Source organism: Jaculus jaculus, chromosome 1 (assembly GCF_020740685.1).
Source record: "Jaculus jaculus isolate mJacJac1 chromosome 1, mJacJac1.mat.Y.cur, whole genome shotgun sequence".
Taxonomy (NCBI): domain Eukaryota; kingdom Metazoa; phylum Chordata; class Mammalia; order Rodentia; family Dipodidae; genus Jaculus; species Jaculus jaculus.
The window spans coordinates 165,012,496-165,030,017 of NC_059102.1; the positions used below are offsets into that span (position 1 = coordinate 165,012,496).

General features: G+C 43.6%; 1 protein-coding gene across 1 annotated transcript in view; it reads left to right on the forward strand.

The window, feature by feature from the left end:
• Positions 1–17,522, forward strand: part of Plaat5 (phospholipase A and acyltransferase 5) — a 35,499-nt gene that overhangs the window by 5,716 nt on the left and 12,261 nt on the right. Inside the window, exon 4 of the mRNA XM_045137576.1 lies at positions 1,084–1,192. Coding sequence (XP_044993511.1) covers positions 1,084–1,192 — 109 coding nt within the window. The remainder of the gene's footprint in view (positions 1–1,083; positions 1,193–17,522) is intronic.

Consider the following 17,522-nt stretch of genomic DNA (forward strand, 5'->3'; position numbering starts at 1 on the left):
TGATTAGTTGCCTCAGTTAGCATGTTTGCTTTGGACAGTATGGGGAAAAAAAGAATTGGTCCCAGTTCATTGAAGACAACAATGCTCAGACTTAGAGCAGAAAGGCTGGCTTGGGAGAGGATATTATCAGGTAATGTCTCTGCGTCTTAGCTCCAGTATGGCATTTATAGTAAGAGGCATATAAGGAAGTGATTAACAAGTTTACATGGGAAAGTACATCACAATACAATAGCGTTTTTGTGTCTTATGTTAGTGTACACTGGGGATTTAATAAGAATTTACAAAGCCGGGCGTGGTGGCACACACCTTTAATCCCAGCACTTGGGAGGCAGAGGTAGGAGGATTGTCATGAGTTCAAGGCTATCCTGAGATGACAGAGTTAATTCCAGGTCAGCCTGGACCAGAGTGAGGCCCTACCTTGAAAAAAAAAAAAAAAGAATTTACAGAGCTGGGGGTGTGATGGTGCATGCCTTTTTTTTTTTATTTTTTATTTTTTCCGAGGTAGGGTCTCACTCTACCTCAGGCTGACCTGGAATTCACTATGTCATCTCGAGGTGGCCTTGAACTCACGGCAATCCTCCTATCTCTGCCTTCCAAGTGCTGGGATTAAAGGCGTGTGCCACCATGCCCAGCTCAGTGCATGCCTTCAATCCCAGCACTTGGGAAGCAGAGGTAGGAGGACTGCCATGAGTTCGAGGTCACTCTGAGACTACATAATGAACTCCAGTTTAGCCTGGGCTACAGCATGACCCCACCTCAAACAACAACAACAAAAAGAACTTAAACAAGAGCATTGTGACTTAGCAAACAGAAAACAGTGCGAAAAACATGTGAATTGCATGGCAAAAATGCTGAAACACTTTTGGACTTCATCCATTGCATAGGGTTAACAGTTCTTCCGTGAACACTTGGAAGTGTTCACTTGAAAATGCTTTTCCTCTTCCTCCTGCTGTGCAGGACACAAGGGTTGGTCCAGGTGACTGCTGGACTCCTGCTATGGAATTGGTCTCCAACGATCAGTAGTAGATGTTTTCAAACAACTGAAATAATGCTTTTACAGTGTGATTGCAAATTTGTTTACAGAGAGAAGCCAGTAACCAACTTGGAGATTATACCCAGCAAGAAGAGGGCAGAGCTGATTTCAATACCTAAGCAGGAGAGTGGAGGCAAACTGAGAAAGCAAGCAGCTGAGGTGGGTGTCCCAAGGATTTGCACCGTGAATGTTTTAATCTCTTGCCAACTTTTCTCTGTGTTGTGTTGTGTTATGTTGTGTTGTATTTTTTTTAGACCAGGTCTAAGAAATATCTATACTTGTTGACTTGGGATATTGGCTATTTTTAAAAAATATATTTGCCAGCCGGGCGTGGTGGTACACGCCTTTAATCCCAGCACTTGGGAGGCAGAGGCAGGAGGATTGTTGTGAGTTCGAGGCCACCCCGAGACTCCATAGTGAATTCCAGGCCAGCCTGGGCTAGAGTGAAACTCTACCTCGAAAAACCAAACCAAACCAAACCAAACCAAAAAACCCACAAAAATATATTTGCAAGAAAAAATAAAGAGGAGAGGGAGAGAGGGGAGGCATGAGCATGGGCGTATGGGGCTGTCAGGGCCTCTTGCTGCAAAGGAACTCCAGACACCCGCGCCACTTTGTGCATCTGGTTTTACATTGGTACTGGGGAATCTGACCAGCAGGCTTTGCCAGCAAAAACTTTTCATACTGATTCTGAGCTGGAGAGATGGGTTAGTGGTTAAGGCGCTTGCCTGCCAAGCCAAAGGACCCAGATACACAATATGAGCCAGATACACAAGGTGGCACATGCATCTGGAGTTCGTTTGTAGTGGCTGGAGTCTCTGGTGTGCCCATTTTCTCTATCTACCTCTTTCTCTTTCTCTTTCTCTCAAATAATAAAAAAAAAATACTGAAGCTGTCTCCCCAGTCATTTTTTTTTTTCTTAAACAGCTTTTTTTTTGAGGTAGAATTATTATGTATTTAAATTTTACACATTTAAAACTTTTAATACATGTAGATGTATATACCCAATTATGAAACCATTGCCACAACCAGATAATGAACATCTTCATCACACACAATCTTTTTGTTTTGTTTGTTTCTTCCTTCCTTCATTTATTTATTTATTTTGGTTTTTCGAGGTGGGGTATCACTCTGGTCCAGGCTGACCTGGAATTAACTCTGTAGTCTCAGGGTGGCCTTGAACTCACGGTGATCCTCCTACCTCTGCCTCTCGAGTGCTGGGATTAAAGGTGTGCACCACCATACCCAGCTCCTTCCTTCATTTCTTATTTATTTCTTTGAGAGAGAGATCATGAAAGAGGCATACACACACACACACACACACACACGGGGGGGGGGGGAAGAGGGAGAGAATAGGCATGCTAGGGCCTCTAGCCACTGCAAACAAACTCCAGATGCATGTGCCATCTTGTGCATCTGGCTTATATGGGTCCTGGGGAATCCAACCTGAGTCCTTAGCCTTCACAGGCAAGCACCTTAACCTCTAAGAAATCTCTCCAGACCTCAAGCACACATTCTTTTTTATGTCTCTTAACCCTTCCCTATTTACTCTATCCCCAGGCAACACCCAATTTGTTTTCTGTCATTATAGATCAGTTTGAATTTTCTAGTGCGATTACTTTTGCCTGCCTCCTTTCACAGTTCTTTTGAGGCCCGTCGGTGTTGCTGCTGGTTGTTATTAATCAGTTCCTTTTTACTGCTAAGCACTGTTTCATCAGATTGAGATGTCACTGCTTATTCATTTGGCTGTTGATGCCGCGAGAACAAGACTTTGTCCAGATGTGTCCTTTTTTTCTGGGTGAATCCTAGACCATATGGTAGGTTTTCCGAAGCAGTTCTGCCACTTTTCATTCTGACCCACAGCATATGAGAGTTCAGCAGTTCCTCCACATTCTTTCTCATCAGCACTTCATATATATATTACTTTTTTTTGAGGTAGGGTCTCACTCTAGCCCAGGCTGACCTGGAATTCACTATGTATTCTCAGGGTGGCCTCAAACTCATGGTGATCCTCCTACCTCTGCCTCCCAAGTGCTGGGATTAAAGGCATGAGTCACCATGCCTGTCTACCATTTCATATTTTTGTTATTCTATTATTATATATGTGTTATGTGTGGCTTGATTTTGTATTTCTCTAATAGCTAATGACACTAACCATTTTTATTTAGTTATTTAATATATTGCATAGTGGTCATAGTCCCATTGGGTTATACTTTATGTTGCCCCTCCCCTCCCCCATCCCACTGAGGACCCTCCTCAGTGGGCTTTTTGGTATTCACTGTGGGGTCATGAATGCATCTGTCAGTCTCCAGGAAGGGATTGGGGAGACAGTGTCTCACAATATGCCTTCCCACTCTGTGCCTCTTAAATTCTTTTGCCCCTCTTCTGCAATGTTCTCTGGGCCTTGGAGGCATGTTATAAGTCTCTCTTAGCGTTGAGCTCTCAGCAACTTCTGGTTTTCTGCTTGGATGAGTTTTGAGTCTTCTCAGTGTCTGTCACCACCTCCCTGGAGGAGTTCTCAGGTTATCAGTGAGAGCAGCACTCATATTTAATGAGCTGCTTACTCTATGTTTAGACCTGTTTCTCTCCTGTCATAGTCTATGTTCATGTCATATATAAATAGATATTTGTTTGTTTTAATTCTTTTTCAGAATTAGCCTACAATGCAATAGGTTTCATTATGGTATTTTCACAAATATGTGCCATTATATTTTGTTCTAATCCACTTCTCTCCTCCACTGGTAGATCTGTTTTTAGATATTTGAGAAGCTTCCATACTGACTTTCATAGTGGCTGTACACACCATTGGTGACTGTCAGTGTTTGGATGATCACAAAATGAACACACAACAGAATGTATCATTTAAAGGAGGGTTGGAGGTTCCCTGGAGAGAGAACCCCACACTGGCTGTACTTGTTGCTATTATTTAAGGTTAATTAATAGAAAACTATGGGGACCTTTTAACTGGATTGAAAGAATGTGATTTCTGACATATGACAAATCATGAGTTGATTGGCTTGTGAAGGTCCACACAGCTCACAAGTTGTTTGGCTTGCGTTTCTTTTATGTGTGTGTGTGTGTGTGTGTGTGTGTGTGTGAGAGAGAGAGAGAGAGAGAGAGAGAGAGAGAGAATTGGTGCTCCATGGCCTCCAGACACTGCAATCAAACTCCAGACATGTGTGCTACCTTGTGTGCATGTGTGACCTTCTGTGCTTGCATAACCTGCATGTCTGGTTTATGTGGGACCTGGAGAGTTGAACATGGGACCTTAGGCTTCACAGGCAAGCGCCTTAACAAATAAACCATCTGTCTAGCCAGTAGGGTGAGTTTTGAGTCATCCCAGAGAAGAAAAGTTTTTCTAACCAAAAGTGAGAGTAGCATTAATATATGGGAATAAATATAAATGTTTAGAGTGCAATTTGGTGGGCATAATATATGCGTTTAGCCATACAACAGTAGTAGTTTCCTCCTTAGGGCTTATGAACTTCCTAACCATAGGCTTTTTACTGGGTTTTCTGTACCAGACAGGAAGTCCCTCCCATGAAGTGGGCTCCTAGTCCAATCAGAGTTGACTTCTCCATAAGAGACATGCTGTCATTGCACCAGCTGGCACATGTGGCCTGCCAGGCTGGCAGCAATACTTGCAGGGTCTACTATTGGTTAAGACCTTTGATGGCATCTTTTCCCCAAAAGGTTACATGCTGCATATCTCTTTCCAACATCCTGACAGCTAGTCAACTGGGAGGAAACTCTTGATTTCTTTAGCAAAAGAGTAATTCTAGAAGTCACAGATTTCAATTTCTTGTTAGATGACCAAAAAGGAACTTGTCAATTGACTCTACAGATTCATTATTAGGATTATAGAAATGTCACCCATTGGAGAATGATTACTAGACTAGAGAATTATCAGCCTCAATCAAAGACAATTTCAGGTTCTTCTTGAAGGCTCTTTTCACAGACTGTTACAATTTCTAGTGTTGTTAGGAATTGGTTCGAAATATGCTTCCAAGGACTGATTTATTATTAGTAAAGAATAGAACAAATCGGTAACTGTTAGGAATATTCACAAGGTCTTCATATTGCATTATACTACAAGGCCTTTAAATGTTCTTGTAAATGTTTTCAATTCAGTACTTTAGTGGGATTTCAAAAATAAGTTCTAGGATGGAGAATAAGTTATAGCTGTTCTCTAGCTGTAGGGTCCTCATTGATTTTTAAAAAATTATTTATTTGCAAGTAGAGCAAAATAGAGAGAAGAGAGACAGACACAGAGAGAATGGATGTGCCAGGGCCTCTAATTGCTGCAAACTCCAGATACATGTGCCACTGTGCATTTGGCTTTATGTGGGCACTGAGGAATCAAACCTAGATCATTAGGCTTTGCAGTCAGTGCCTTAACCACTGAGAAATCTCTCTAACCCCCTAAGCCATCTCTCTGGCCCCTATTTTCTTTTTCTTTCTTTTTTTTTGAGGTAGGGTCTTGCTGTAGCCCAGGCTGACCTGTAATTTACAATGTAGTCCTAGGGTGGCCTTGAACTTACAGCTATCCTCCTTCCTCTGCCTCCTGAGTGCTGGTATTAAAGTCATGAGCCACCATGCCTGGCTCTTATTTTATTTAATTTATTTATTTTAAAAATATTTATTTGAGAGAGAGAGAATGAGTATGGGCATGGCAGGGCCTCTAGCTGCTTCAGATGAACTCCAGATGCATGTGCCACCTTGGCTTACATGGGTCTTGGGGAATCAAACCTGGGTCCTTTGGCTTTGCAGGCAGGCGCCTTAACCACTAAGCCATCTCTCCAGCTCCTATTTTATTTATTTATTTATTTTTGAAAGAGAGAGGAGAGGCAGAAAGAGAGAGAGAGAGAGAGGGAGAGAGAAGGAGAGAGAGTGGGTGCACCAGGGCCTTCAGCCACTGTGAACAAACTCCAGATGCGTGTGCCCCTTGTGCATGTGCAACATTGCACACTTGTGTCACTGTGTCTGGCTTATGTGGGACCTGGAGATTCAGACATGAGTTCTTAGGCTTCACAGGCAAGCACCTTAACTGCTAAGCCATCTCTCCAGCCCTATTTTAATTTTTTTGAGGTAGGGTCTCGCTCTAGCCCAAGCTGACCTGGAATTCACTTTGTAGTCTCAGCATGGCCTTAAACTTTCAGTGATCCTTCTACCTCTGCCTCCTGAATGCTGGGATTAAAGGCATGTGCCGCCACGCCCAGCTTATTATTTTTCTGTTGGGCATGGCGGCATATGCCTTTATGAAAGAGAAAGAGAGAATTGGCACACCAGGGCCTCTAGCCACTACAATAAAACTCCAGCTGTGTGCACCCCCTGTGTGCATGCATCACCTTGTGTGTCTGGCTTACATGGGATCTGGGGAGTTGAACATGGGTCCTTAGGCTTTGCAGGCAAGCGCCTTAACTGCTAAGCCATCTCTCCAGGCTGCCTGTTTATGTTTTGGCTATTAGTTTTAAATAAGACTTTTACACATTATAAAGGGGTGCTGGAGAGATGGCTTAGTGGTTAAGGGGTTAAGGTGCTTGCCTGTGAAGCCTAAGGACTCACGTTCAACTCTCCAGGTCCTACATAAGCCAGGTGCACAATGATGCAAGTGCACAAGGTCACACATGTGCACATGGGGGCACACACATCTGGAGTGCAATTTCAGTGGCTGGAGGCTGTGAGCATCAATTTTCTCACTTTCTCACTCACTCTTGTATAAAGATGGCAGTTTGTTGGGCTTGCCTCAAAAAAAAAAAAAAAAAAAAAGTAAAGGAGTGGATGTGGTGGCATGTGCCTTTAATGTCAGCAGTTGGGAGGCAGAGGTAGGAGGATTGCTGTGAGTTTGAGGCCAGCCTGAGACTATATAGTGAGTTCCAGATCAGCTCAGGCTATAGTGAGACTCTACCTCAAAACAAAAACAAAACCCAAAACCAACCACCAAACAAACAGTGTGTGTGTGTGCGCTGAATGGATAAAGTGCTTGTCACTCAAGCGTGAGTTCGATCCCCACGCCCCATGGAAAAAACAGAAGCTGTGGAGGGCTTCTGTGATCCCAGCATTTGGTGGAGAATGGAGTGGTTTTGGTGGTGGTGGTGGTGGTGTGTGCCATGTGTGTGGTATGTATCGTGTATGCACATGTGTGTGCTGATGTGACACCCCCTGGGATTTCCTGCGATGGCCAGAGAACATCAGGTGTGCCCCCTTCCCACCACGTGCCTGTTATTTTCTTGTGATGGAGTTGGTTACTGATTCTACTGTTTTCCGTTTGCAAGCTCCAGTGATTCTCCTGTTTGTGTCCACAGGACTTGGTTACAGGTGTGCATGACAGTGCCTCCTAGACATTTATGTGGGTCATGACAATTCAAACTTGGGTGGTTTCAGGCTCCCTCAGGCCCTCATGCTTAAGCAGGAAGTGCACTTAGCCACTGAGCCATCTCTCCTGCCCATAGTATCAATTTATTTATTTATTTTTTAAATTTATTTATTTATTTGACAGAGAAAGAGGGAGAGAGTGAGAGAGAATACGAATGGGTGTTCCAGGACCTCCAGCCACTGCAAATGAACTCCAGACACATGCACCCCCTTGTGTATCTGGCTAACGTGGGTCCTGGGGAATCCAACCTGTGTCCCTTGGGTTTTCCTTAACTGCTAAGCCATCCCTTCAGCCCCATAGTATCACTTTAACTTTTTGTTTTTTTTTTAATTTATTTATTTGAGAGAGACAGACACAGAGAGAAAGAGGCAGATAGAGATAGAGAGAATGGGTGCATCAGGGCCTCCAGCCACTGCAAACGAACTCCAGATGCGTGTGCCCCCTTGTGCATCTGGCTAACGTGGGTCCTGGGGAATTGAGCCTCTAACAGGGGCCCTTAGGCTTCCCAGGCAAGTGCTTAACTGCTAAGCCATCTCTCCAGCCCTAGTATCACTTTTTAATAATCTGATATTATTGGATGATTTACAGTTAGGAAAAACTTACTGTAGGAGTCTGGGCAGCTCTGAGTTATTTATTCACTATGTAGTTAAGGATGACCTTGAACTCCTGAACCTCCTGCCTCCACCTGGACTTCATGCATGCTGGATAAGCACTATATCAACTGAGTTACATCCCTAGCCCTGGTCAGACACTAGCTAAAGAGTCAATGTACTTTAGAAATGATCTAGAGGCCTTACATCTTGTTCTCTCAAGAGTTAAAGGCAATACTCTTCCTTTGTGATCATGCTCCTGCCTCTGACAGGCAGGAACAAACTTTCTACCCACTTCCTTGTACCACATCTGCTTGGTTTGCAAAGCTTTTAGAGTCTGTCATTACCCAGGGTGTCTTATGAAAGACCACTTCTAAGTGTGTGCCTATTTATGGGAGAAGGGCCTGAGCTGGATTGCCAGTCTGTGCAAAGGAAGTAAATAGCAGATGGATGGTTTGAAATAACAGCTTATTGTAGAAGGAGAAAAAGGTCAGGAAAACCTTACTGTGAAATGGAGACTGGAGTGAGGGTTGGCTGGGCCTGGAGGCCATTCAGAGGAGAGAGAGGTTCTTGCGGTCCACAAAGGCTGGGGAAATGGGAAAGCAAAGCAAAGGGAAGGGTGAGCTCTTGGAAGAGCTCCAGCCTAGCATAATCTTTATTGCACATTAGAATTGCTGGGAAGCTGGGAATACTTAAAACTCTAGCATTCCACAGCCATAATCCAGGCCCATTTCCCTTTTCAAAACTCTACAACTAGCTGGGTGTGGTGGTACACGCCTTTAAACCCAGCACTCGGGAGGCAGAGGATCAAGGCCACCCTGAGATGACAGAGTTAATTCCAGGTCAGCCTGGACCAGAGTGAGACCCTACCTCAAAAAACCAAAAAAAAACCCCAAAAAACAAAAAACACACTACAACTGGTTGTAGTCTATAATCAAGACAGAACCAATGCTCAGAAGAACCAGTTCATAGGGAGAGAAAATTTAGCATGGGTAACTCTAGATGACTTTTTTTTTTTTTTTTTTTTTTTTTGGTGTTTGTGTGTGGCATTGTAACAGGGTTCTAGGGATTCCAGGAAAATCCTTGAATCCCAAACCCTAGGTTCATTTCTAATTTTTGTTTGTTTGATTTTCAAGGCAGGGTCTCGCTCTAGCCCAGGCTGACCTGGAATTCACTATGTAGTCTCAGGGTGGTCGCAAACTCACAGTGATCCTCTTACCTCTGCCTCCCAAGTGCTGGAATTAAAGGCATGCACCACCATGCCCAGCTTTCATTTCTAATTTTAATTAAAGAATTGAATAAGAAAGAAGACTGAGAAGGATAATTATTAAATTATTATATTTATTGAGGAAAGTACAGAGGCAAGAAAAGGTACTCATGTGGCTAAAGATCCCACGAGGAGAGCCTGGAAAAAAGTGTGGAAAGAAAAGAGAAAAGAAAGTTCAAGGAGCTCCTGCCTGTGGGGAGCTGGAGGGGATAAAGAAGCCCATGTGGAGAGTAAAGACTAAGGGCCCAGTTGAGGGAAAAACTCACCCATAGCTGGAAGTTCTCAAGTGCTCAGAGAACCTGCTCTCCCCTTGCAAAGATATTTATAACCTTTTCGTGGAGGTGGGCTGTCTTCGGGCTCTGGTGACTGGAGGTCCAGCTGGTTGGTTAGGCCTCGGGTCTGTCTTAGGAAGAGGTTAGTCCTTGTACCACGTTCCAGGGGCTGAACTTGACCAACCACAATGTCTAAATCCTATGAAAGCCCTCCCTCCCAGGAGGAGCCCTGGCTGTTTGTGGAAAAACAGGTCTAGGGAACTAGGCAAGAGCTAAGAAGTCAGGTCATGCTTGATTTCCAGCAAGTGCAGACGTTCCTGCCTTTGTTTTTAACCTTTACCTTAGGGGTCCAGTCATCCTAGTTGCTCCTTCCTTTCAGCACGTGTCTATGCCCACGTGGTGCATATATGTGTGCTTGTGCATGCGTGTGTGTAGATGTGTGCGGAGCGGAGGTAGGACACCCAATGTCCTCCTCTGTCACTCTTCTACAGAGCCTCGCACAGAACCTGGAGCTAGCTGTTTTATTTATTTATTTATTTGACAGAGAAAGAGGGAGAGAGAGAGCGCATGAGCGCATGGGCGTGGGCCTCCAGCCACTGCAAATGAACTCTAGATGCGTGCGCCCCCTTGTGCATATGGCTTACATGGGTCCTGGGGAATGGAACCAGGGTCCTTTGGCTTTGCAGTCAAGTGCCTTAACCACTAAGCCATCTCTCTAGCTCGAGCTAGCTGTTTTTTTAGTTAAACTGGCTGACCAGCTAGCTGCAGTGATCCTCCTGTTTCTGCCCATCCTAAATGCTAGGTTACAGGAATGCAAAGCCATACCTGGCTTTTTATGTTGGGTGCTGGGGACTGAACTCAGGTTTCGCGCTTGTGCGGCAAGCTCTCTTAGCTCACTCAGCCACCTGCCCAGCGCCTCTTGACTCTTAAGTCGGTGTGAATCTCATTCAGTTTTTCACCCCACTGCACATGCAATGGTAACGGTGCAGCCAAGAGAGCATTAATAAAAGCTGCAGCAATCCCTTTAAGGTCCTCAGATTCTCTTCTCCCCTTCCTCCCAACCCCAGCTTTCTGTTTCTTGTGCCTCAAAGCCTGTTCAAGTCTCTGAAGATTGAAGTGGGATTTCCTTGGCCTTTCTTCTCATAGATGTCTCCACACTGCTCTCTTTTAGGTAACCACATCCCAGGGCCAGTGAGCTTTTTTCCCTGGCCTGTGAATCCCAAACTTTAGATCCTTGTCCGTTGCACATAGAACTGAGGAAGCAGATTCCAAAGAGGTTAACTTATAAGGTTTATTTGAGAAAATTGATATCCAGGGAAAGGCTGCAGCAGTGGAGGGCCCGAGCTTCAGGGAGCTTTGTTCAGGGGAGGGGCTAGATCCACCGCAGCCTGGGAGCCGATGCGGAAAGCTAAGCTTGGGGTTGGAGGCAGACATGAAAGGGGGAAGGTCAGAGCTTAAAAAAACTAAAAGGTAGTAAGAGCAGAGAAAAAAGATTTCAGCCTGGCTGCTAGAATGGGGGAGATGAGGTATTAAGTGGTACTGGGACCCGAGGCTGAGGCGAGGAGAGGAGAGCAGCCAAGAAGAAGAGGGAGCTCCTCCCATAGGCCTTATTTAGAATTTTCTTGCTCTGGTGAGTTCTCAGGGAGGGCTGATCGGTCCGGACTCAGAAAGAGGCCAGAACACCTGAGTAGGTGCCGGCGTCAAAGGATGAGGATGAGACTAGACTGGATGAAACGCCGAGTTCGTTTTGGGTCCATCCCTAGCTGACTGCCTGAAAGTAAAGGTACCTGATTAATGACCCTCAGATCCAGGAAGAGCCAACCAGGATCTTGCCTCCTTGAGTCATCCACGCGAATGGCCCAGCCAGGTCGCCTGGGAGAGGAGTGGCTGTTCGCTTGGTGGGCAGGAGGATTGCGTGTCCCTAGAAAGAGCAGACAGGACTGTCCACTGGCTCAGGCGGATGGAGGGAGTGTCACTGCGCAGGACTCAGGCTTGGGAGTCGGCGGTGGTCTCCGAGGTAACACAGCATCTCACCTGTCGGGGGCGCTGTGGACCGACTCGGCCCCACGTCACTGCCATCGCCCCCCCCCCCCAGCAGAGCTGCAGGCACTGCGTGCGCCCCTCGACCCTCGACGATACTTACTGCTCGCCTTTTGTCCTCCTCCTGCTACCCTTTGTCTTTCTTTTCTTCCTCCTTATCTTCATTTCTTCCTCCTAGCTGCAGCATGTAGACATTAGTGGCCATTAGGCTACCATCTCGTCAAGGATAGGCCCATGGGCTTTTGTGTGTCATGAGGATATAAAAGTAGAACTAGCCTCAGCTTAGTGCATACGTGTCCCTTTAAAGACATTAGACTGAATAAATAATCTTCCTCTCTTACTTACGTGTAATAGGAAAAATATCATTTAGAAAGTCTATGAATTAAAAATTCTGCTCACAATTAAAGGTAATTCAATTCTTTACCTGCATCAGCACATGAAAAATTTGAACTTGTGTTAATTAAGAAAAAAAATGAATTTAAACTGGGCGTGGTGTGGCACACGCCTTTAATCTCAGCACTCAGGAGGCAGAGGTAGTAGGATCGCTGTGAGTTCGAGGCCACCCTGAAATTACATAGTGAATTCCAGGTCAGCCTGGGTTAGTGAGACCCTACCTCAAAAACAAAACAAACAACTCCCCCCAAAACAACAACAAAGAATTTAAAAGGGCTTACAGAATGGAATTTCAAAGGGGAAAGTGTGTGTGGGGGGAGGGAGGGTATTACCATGGGATATTTTTTATAATCATGGAAAATGTTAATAAAAATTGTGAAAAGAAAAAATAAAATAAAATTTAAATCGAAAAAAAAACCCCAAACCAAAACAAAAGGATAGGGTAGATCATCTCTCCAATGTGCCTTACAATTCTGAATTCCCATAACTGAAAATAAAGTTATGTAGCAATTAAAAAAAAAAGGGCTTACAATTTAGACTTCCTTCTGACATTTTAAAATATTGCTCTCAGATTCTTTTTCTGTTTATCAAGACAGAAGCATCTGGGTAAAATAATCTCGTCACTCTTTGTATCACAGAGAGAATCTTGCTAATTCACCAATCATTTCTTTTCACTGTTTTCAAAAGGGTGAGACGCACCCTCTGCTTGCCGTCTTGCCTCTGCTGTGCACGTTCTTGACACCACTGATGCACTGTTCTCACAGCCCTAGCTCTTAGCCTCCTTTCCATCCCTGCACTAGCGCCTTCTCTTTCTCTAGTCCTACGGCAAAAGTAGAATCCCTTTCACTTCTATAATAGAATGGTGCTTTCTGGGTGAGAATCCCGGTTTGGGATGCCCTCTAGTGTTGACTAGCTGCCATTGCGTTTTTCCCTTTAGTAGGCTTGGTTAAGCACTAGCTCTGTCGATGACTTGTTTCGGAACCTTGGAAAATCACTTTGTTTCTTTGGGCTTCAAGTTCTTCTACGAAGCATTGTGGTGTGGACTGCATGCCTGGTGCCCATAAAAGGAGTTCCTCCAGTGGGAGGATTTGTGGATGGCTTTAGTGCAGGCCTCAGTACACCCTCTCCACCCCAAAGCAAGATGAAACAGCTTTTAGGAATTGCCTGAAGCAGCCATTTAAAGTCTGGACGTCTGACTCAAGTCATTCAAGTTGAGAAGCATTAATTCGGGATGAGCTGCTGGATCTCAGACTCAGAGGGAGCAGTGGAAGTCTGTAGTATTTCAGAGTGCTCTGGGCAGACGGGCACAAAAGTCCTCAGAAAAATACTAGCCTAGCAATTCTATCAGCATATGTAATACTTTTAATAAATTGATTATGCACAATGATTATGTGAGATTTATTCTAGGATTTCAACTTTAGTCTAACACCGTCAAATCTAATGTAGTAGTATACTGTGTTAAGAAATCCAAGGGCCGGAAATCTTCTTAATATCACAGGGAAAGCATTTGGCAAAAACTACCATTCATGATAAAAATTCTCCCCCAAAAGCTATGGTGAGCTGGGATTTCCAGGTACGATGATGGACTAGTGGCTGCCTCTATGAGAGCTGGTGAAGGAGAGTGAGAAAGAAAAACATAGATTTTATCGTAAAGAGTTAAGTAAAGGGACAGTTTAGGAAATCCACAAAGGAAGTGAAAGGATACCAGAAGGAGCAGGAACAACGATGAGCATGCGCAAAGAAGCAGGGCAACCAGTCTCAGGCAGGGTTCCCCAGTGTGGGGACAGGGCTCCAAAATGTAAGATGAAACTCCTTGCCTTCCCCCCCCATGTTCCTTTTTTATATGAATAGAAGGATTATTATGTCATTGTATTTAAAAGTTATTTGTTTACTTGTAAGGGGGGGCGGGGAAAGAGAAAGAGAGAGAGAGAGAGAGAGAGAGAAAGAGGGAGAGAGGGAGCGAGGAGAGAGAATAGGTGCACCAGGCCTTCTGCCACTGCAAATGAACTCTGGATGCATGGACTATTTTGTGCATTTGTACTGGAAAATTGAGCTCAAACCATCAGGCTTTGCAAACAAGTACCTTCAACCACTGAGCCATTTCTTGAGTCCTAAAAGTTTTTTGTTTAACCTTTGAGGTATTCAGCACTTCATATTTATTTTTATTTTCATTTATTTGCAAGGAGAGAGAGAGAGAGAGAGAGAGAGAGAGAGAGAGAGAGAGAGAGAGAGAGAATGGGCAAGCCAGGGCCTCCAGCTGCTGCACGTGAACTCCAGATGCATGTGCCACTTGGGGCATCTGGCTTTATGTGGGTATTGTGGACCTGAACTTGGGTCAGCCTTCACAGCCAAGTGTCTTACCCACTAAGCTATCTCTCCAGTTCCCCTAAATTTTTTAAAATGTTTTTGTTATTCCACTCTATATATTTATTTAGTTTTGTTTCTGCATTTTCTGTTTGGGCAATTTCGTTCTTTTCCTCAGTTACTTTTTTTTTTTTGTTCTCTGTTTTTTCCTCCCTGTTTTCTATTTAGTTGTACCTTGACTTAACTTATTGAGTTTTTTTTTTTTTTTGGTTAATTACCTCTACATTTTAATTTAATAGCATTTATTAAATTTCTCCAATTTTGTTTGTGAACTTTTAAACTATTAAAAGTCTTTGGTTGTTTTTTATTCTTGCTTTTTATTTTTAATTTTGAGAGAGAGAGAGATCGGAAAAGAAGGAGGGAGAGAAAAAGACAGAAAGAGAGAATGGGTGTGCCAGGGCCTTTAGCCACTGTGCACACACTCCAGATGCGTACACCCCTTGTGCACATGTGTGACATTGTACGCTTGCGTCACTGTGTGTCTGGCTTAGGTGGGACCTGGAGATTTGAATGTGAGTTCTTAGGCTTTGCAAGCAAGCACCTCAACTGCTAAGCCATCTCTGAAGCCCTTCTTCTTGATTTTAAAATCTTTTTTTTCTTTTCTCTTCCTCTTCTTTTTTCTCCTTTCATGTATTTACTATTCTTTTTCTTTTGTCTGGTTCTTTTTCTTTCCCTGCATCACTCCCACATTCTCATTCATTCACTATTTCCACAGTTACTGTAAATAATTTTTTTTTTTTTTGAGGTAGAATCTCACTCTAGCCCAGGCTGACCTGGAACTCACTCTGTAGCTTCAGGCTGGCCTCAAACTCACAACAACCCTCCTTCAGCCCCTAGAGGGCTGGGATTAAAAGCATGAGCCACCACACCTGCTACTCTTAATAATTTTTAACCTGATAGCACATTCTAGAGTTCTTCATTTTCAGTTTTTATGCTCATGGGTGATGTATTAGTGAGCTGTAATAATTTTAAGGGCATTTCTGGATCTTGTATGGTTTGGTGTTGCTGCTACAGCAGTTGCTTCCTCCTCAGTGAGTGGTACTGGGAATTAAGCCTTCAAGATTGGGTTGATCAGTAAAACGACTCTGTCCAGTCCTGAGGAGATTGCCCAACCAAGAAATGAACAACTCAAAACAGAGAAGTGCAAGAAACATGAAACACAAGGCAAAGTATTCTTCCAAAAGATCATAATTCTTCAACTACTGAACTCAAAGTTACTTGAAATGAGTAAAAAGCCAGATGAAAATTTAGAAGTTTTCTGGTGAATAATGATCAATGACCTGAAAGAGGATAGAAACAAGGAGGTGAATTCAGGCCAGGACCTGGAGAGGAATGGCAGCAACATGGAAGAAAGATTCAGCAAGGAAATTGAAATTTTTGACAATAAAATAAACAGAAATGTTGAAGTCAAATAAAAAACAGTGGAATGCATCACCAGTGGGGTTTGACCAACTGAAGAAAGAATGTCAGAGATGGAGGAAAAAGTTGATAATATCCTGCATTTAAATATAATTAAGGAAAAAAATCATCATGGCCACAACATCCAAGGCTGGGCTATATGATCAACAGATAAAACTTAAGAATCCATCCAGGCATGGTGGCACATGCCTTTGATTCCAGCACTTGGGAGGCAGAGATAGGAGGATTGCCGTGGGTTCAAGGCCACCCTGAGACTACAGAGTGAATTCCAGGTCAGCCTGGGCTAGAATGAGACCCTGCCTCTAAAAAAACAAAACAAAACAAAACAAAAACCCCAAAACAAACAACAACAACAAAACCCCCAGAAAACCTCCCCAAAGAAACAAAAACCTAAGAATCCATTGGATAATAGAATGAGTTAAGATAAATGTAAAAGGCATATTATTATAACAACCCCCCCCCCAAATCTAGGAAAGAAATAGACATCCAAACTTAAGAGGCATTTAGAACTCTGAGTAGACACAACCAGAGAAGAATCTCCATAACATACTAATCAAAATGTCAAAAAATACAAAGTAAAGGAACAATATTATGTTAAAAGGTAAAAACCTCAACTCATTTACAAAAGTGGAAACATCAGAATAATATTTCTCTCAACAGCAATCCTCAAAGACAAGTGATCAGAGAAGGATATATTTCAAAACCCAGGGCCTCCAGCTGCTGCATACGAACTCCAGATGCATGTGCCACTTTGTGCATCAAGTTAATTGCTGAGACCGCTACATCTGAGAAAGGCATCTTTGAAAGGTGATAGAGGAATAAGGATACTTGAAAGCAAGCACAAACTAAGGCAGTTCATGACCACCAAGTCAGTATTACAGAAGATACTTAGAGGAATTATGTGAATACAGGAGGAAAAAAGGCATTTTCAATCATGAGAGCACAAGACATCATGAATTTCATGACAGGACTGTCTGAACAAGGCACTAAGATGGACTCTGCCATATTGAGCACAGTTGAGAGAATCCGTGATACTAAAAGGGGGAAAGTAAAGAATGAACAGTGATCCGACAAAAGCAGAGAAACAATCAGCCACAACATATTAATCAAGGGAGCAATTCAGCCAAATCTAATGACATTCTTTGTTATTAAAAAACGTTTTGGGCTGGAGAGATGGCTTAGCGGTTAAGCGCTTGCCTGTGAAGCCTAAGGACCCCGGTTCGAGGCTCGGTTCCCCAGGTCCCACGTTAGCCAGATGCACAAGGGGGCGCACGCATCTGGAGTTCGTTTGCAGAGGCTGGAAGCCCTGGCGCGCCCATTCTCTCTCTCTCTCCCTCTATCTGTCTTTCTCTCTGTGTCTGTCACTCTCAAATAAATAAATAAATAAATAAAAATTAAAATATATATATATATATTAAAAAAATGTTTTATATTTATTTACTTGACAGAGAAAGGGATGGGGGAGAGAAAGAGAGAGAGAGAGAGAGAGAGAGAGAGAGAGAGAGAGAGGGAGCGAGAAAGACAAAGAGCGAATGGGCATGCCAAGGCCTCCAGCCACTGCAAATGAACTCCAGACACATATGCCCCCTTGTGCATCTGGCTAATGTGGGTTCCTGGGGAGTTGAACCTGGGTCCTTTGGCTTTGCAGGCAAACACCTTAACCACTAAGCCATCCATCCAGCCCCCAGTGATATTCTTCACAGAACTAGAAATAAACCCACACAGTTACAGTCACCTAAGTTTTGACAAAGCTGTCAACTGCATATAT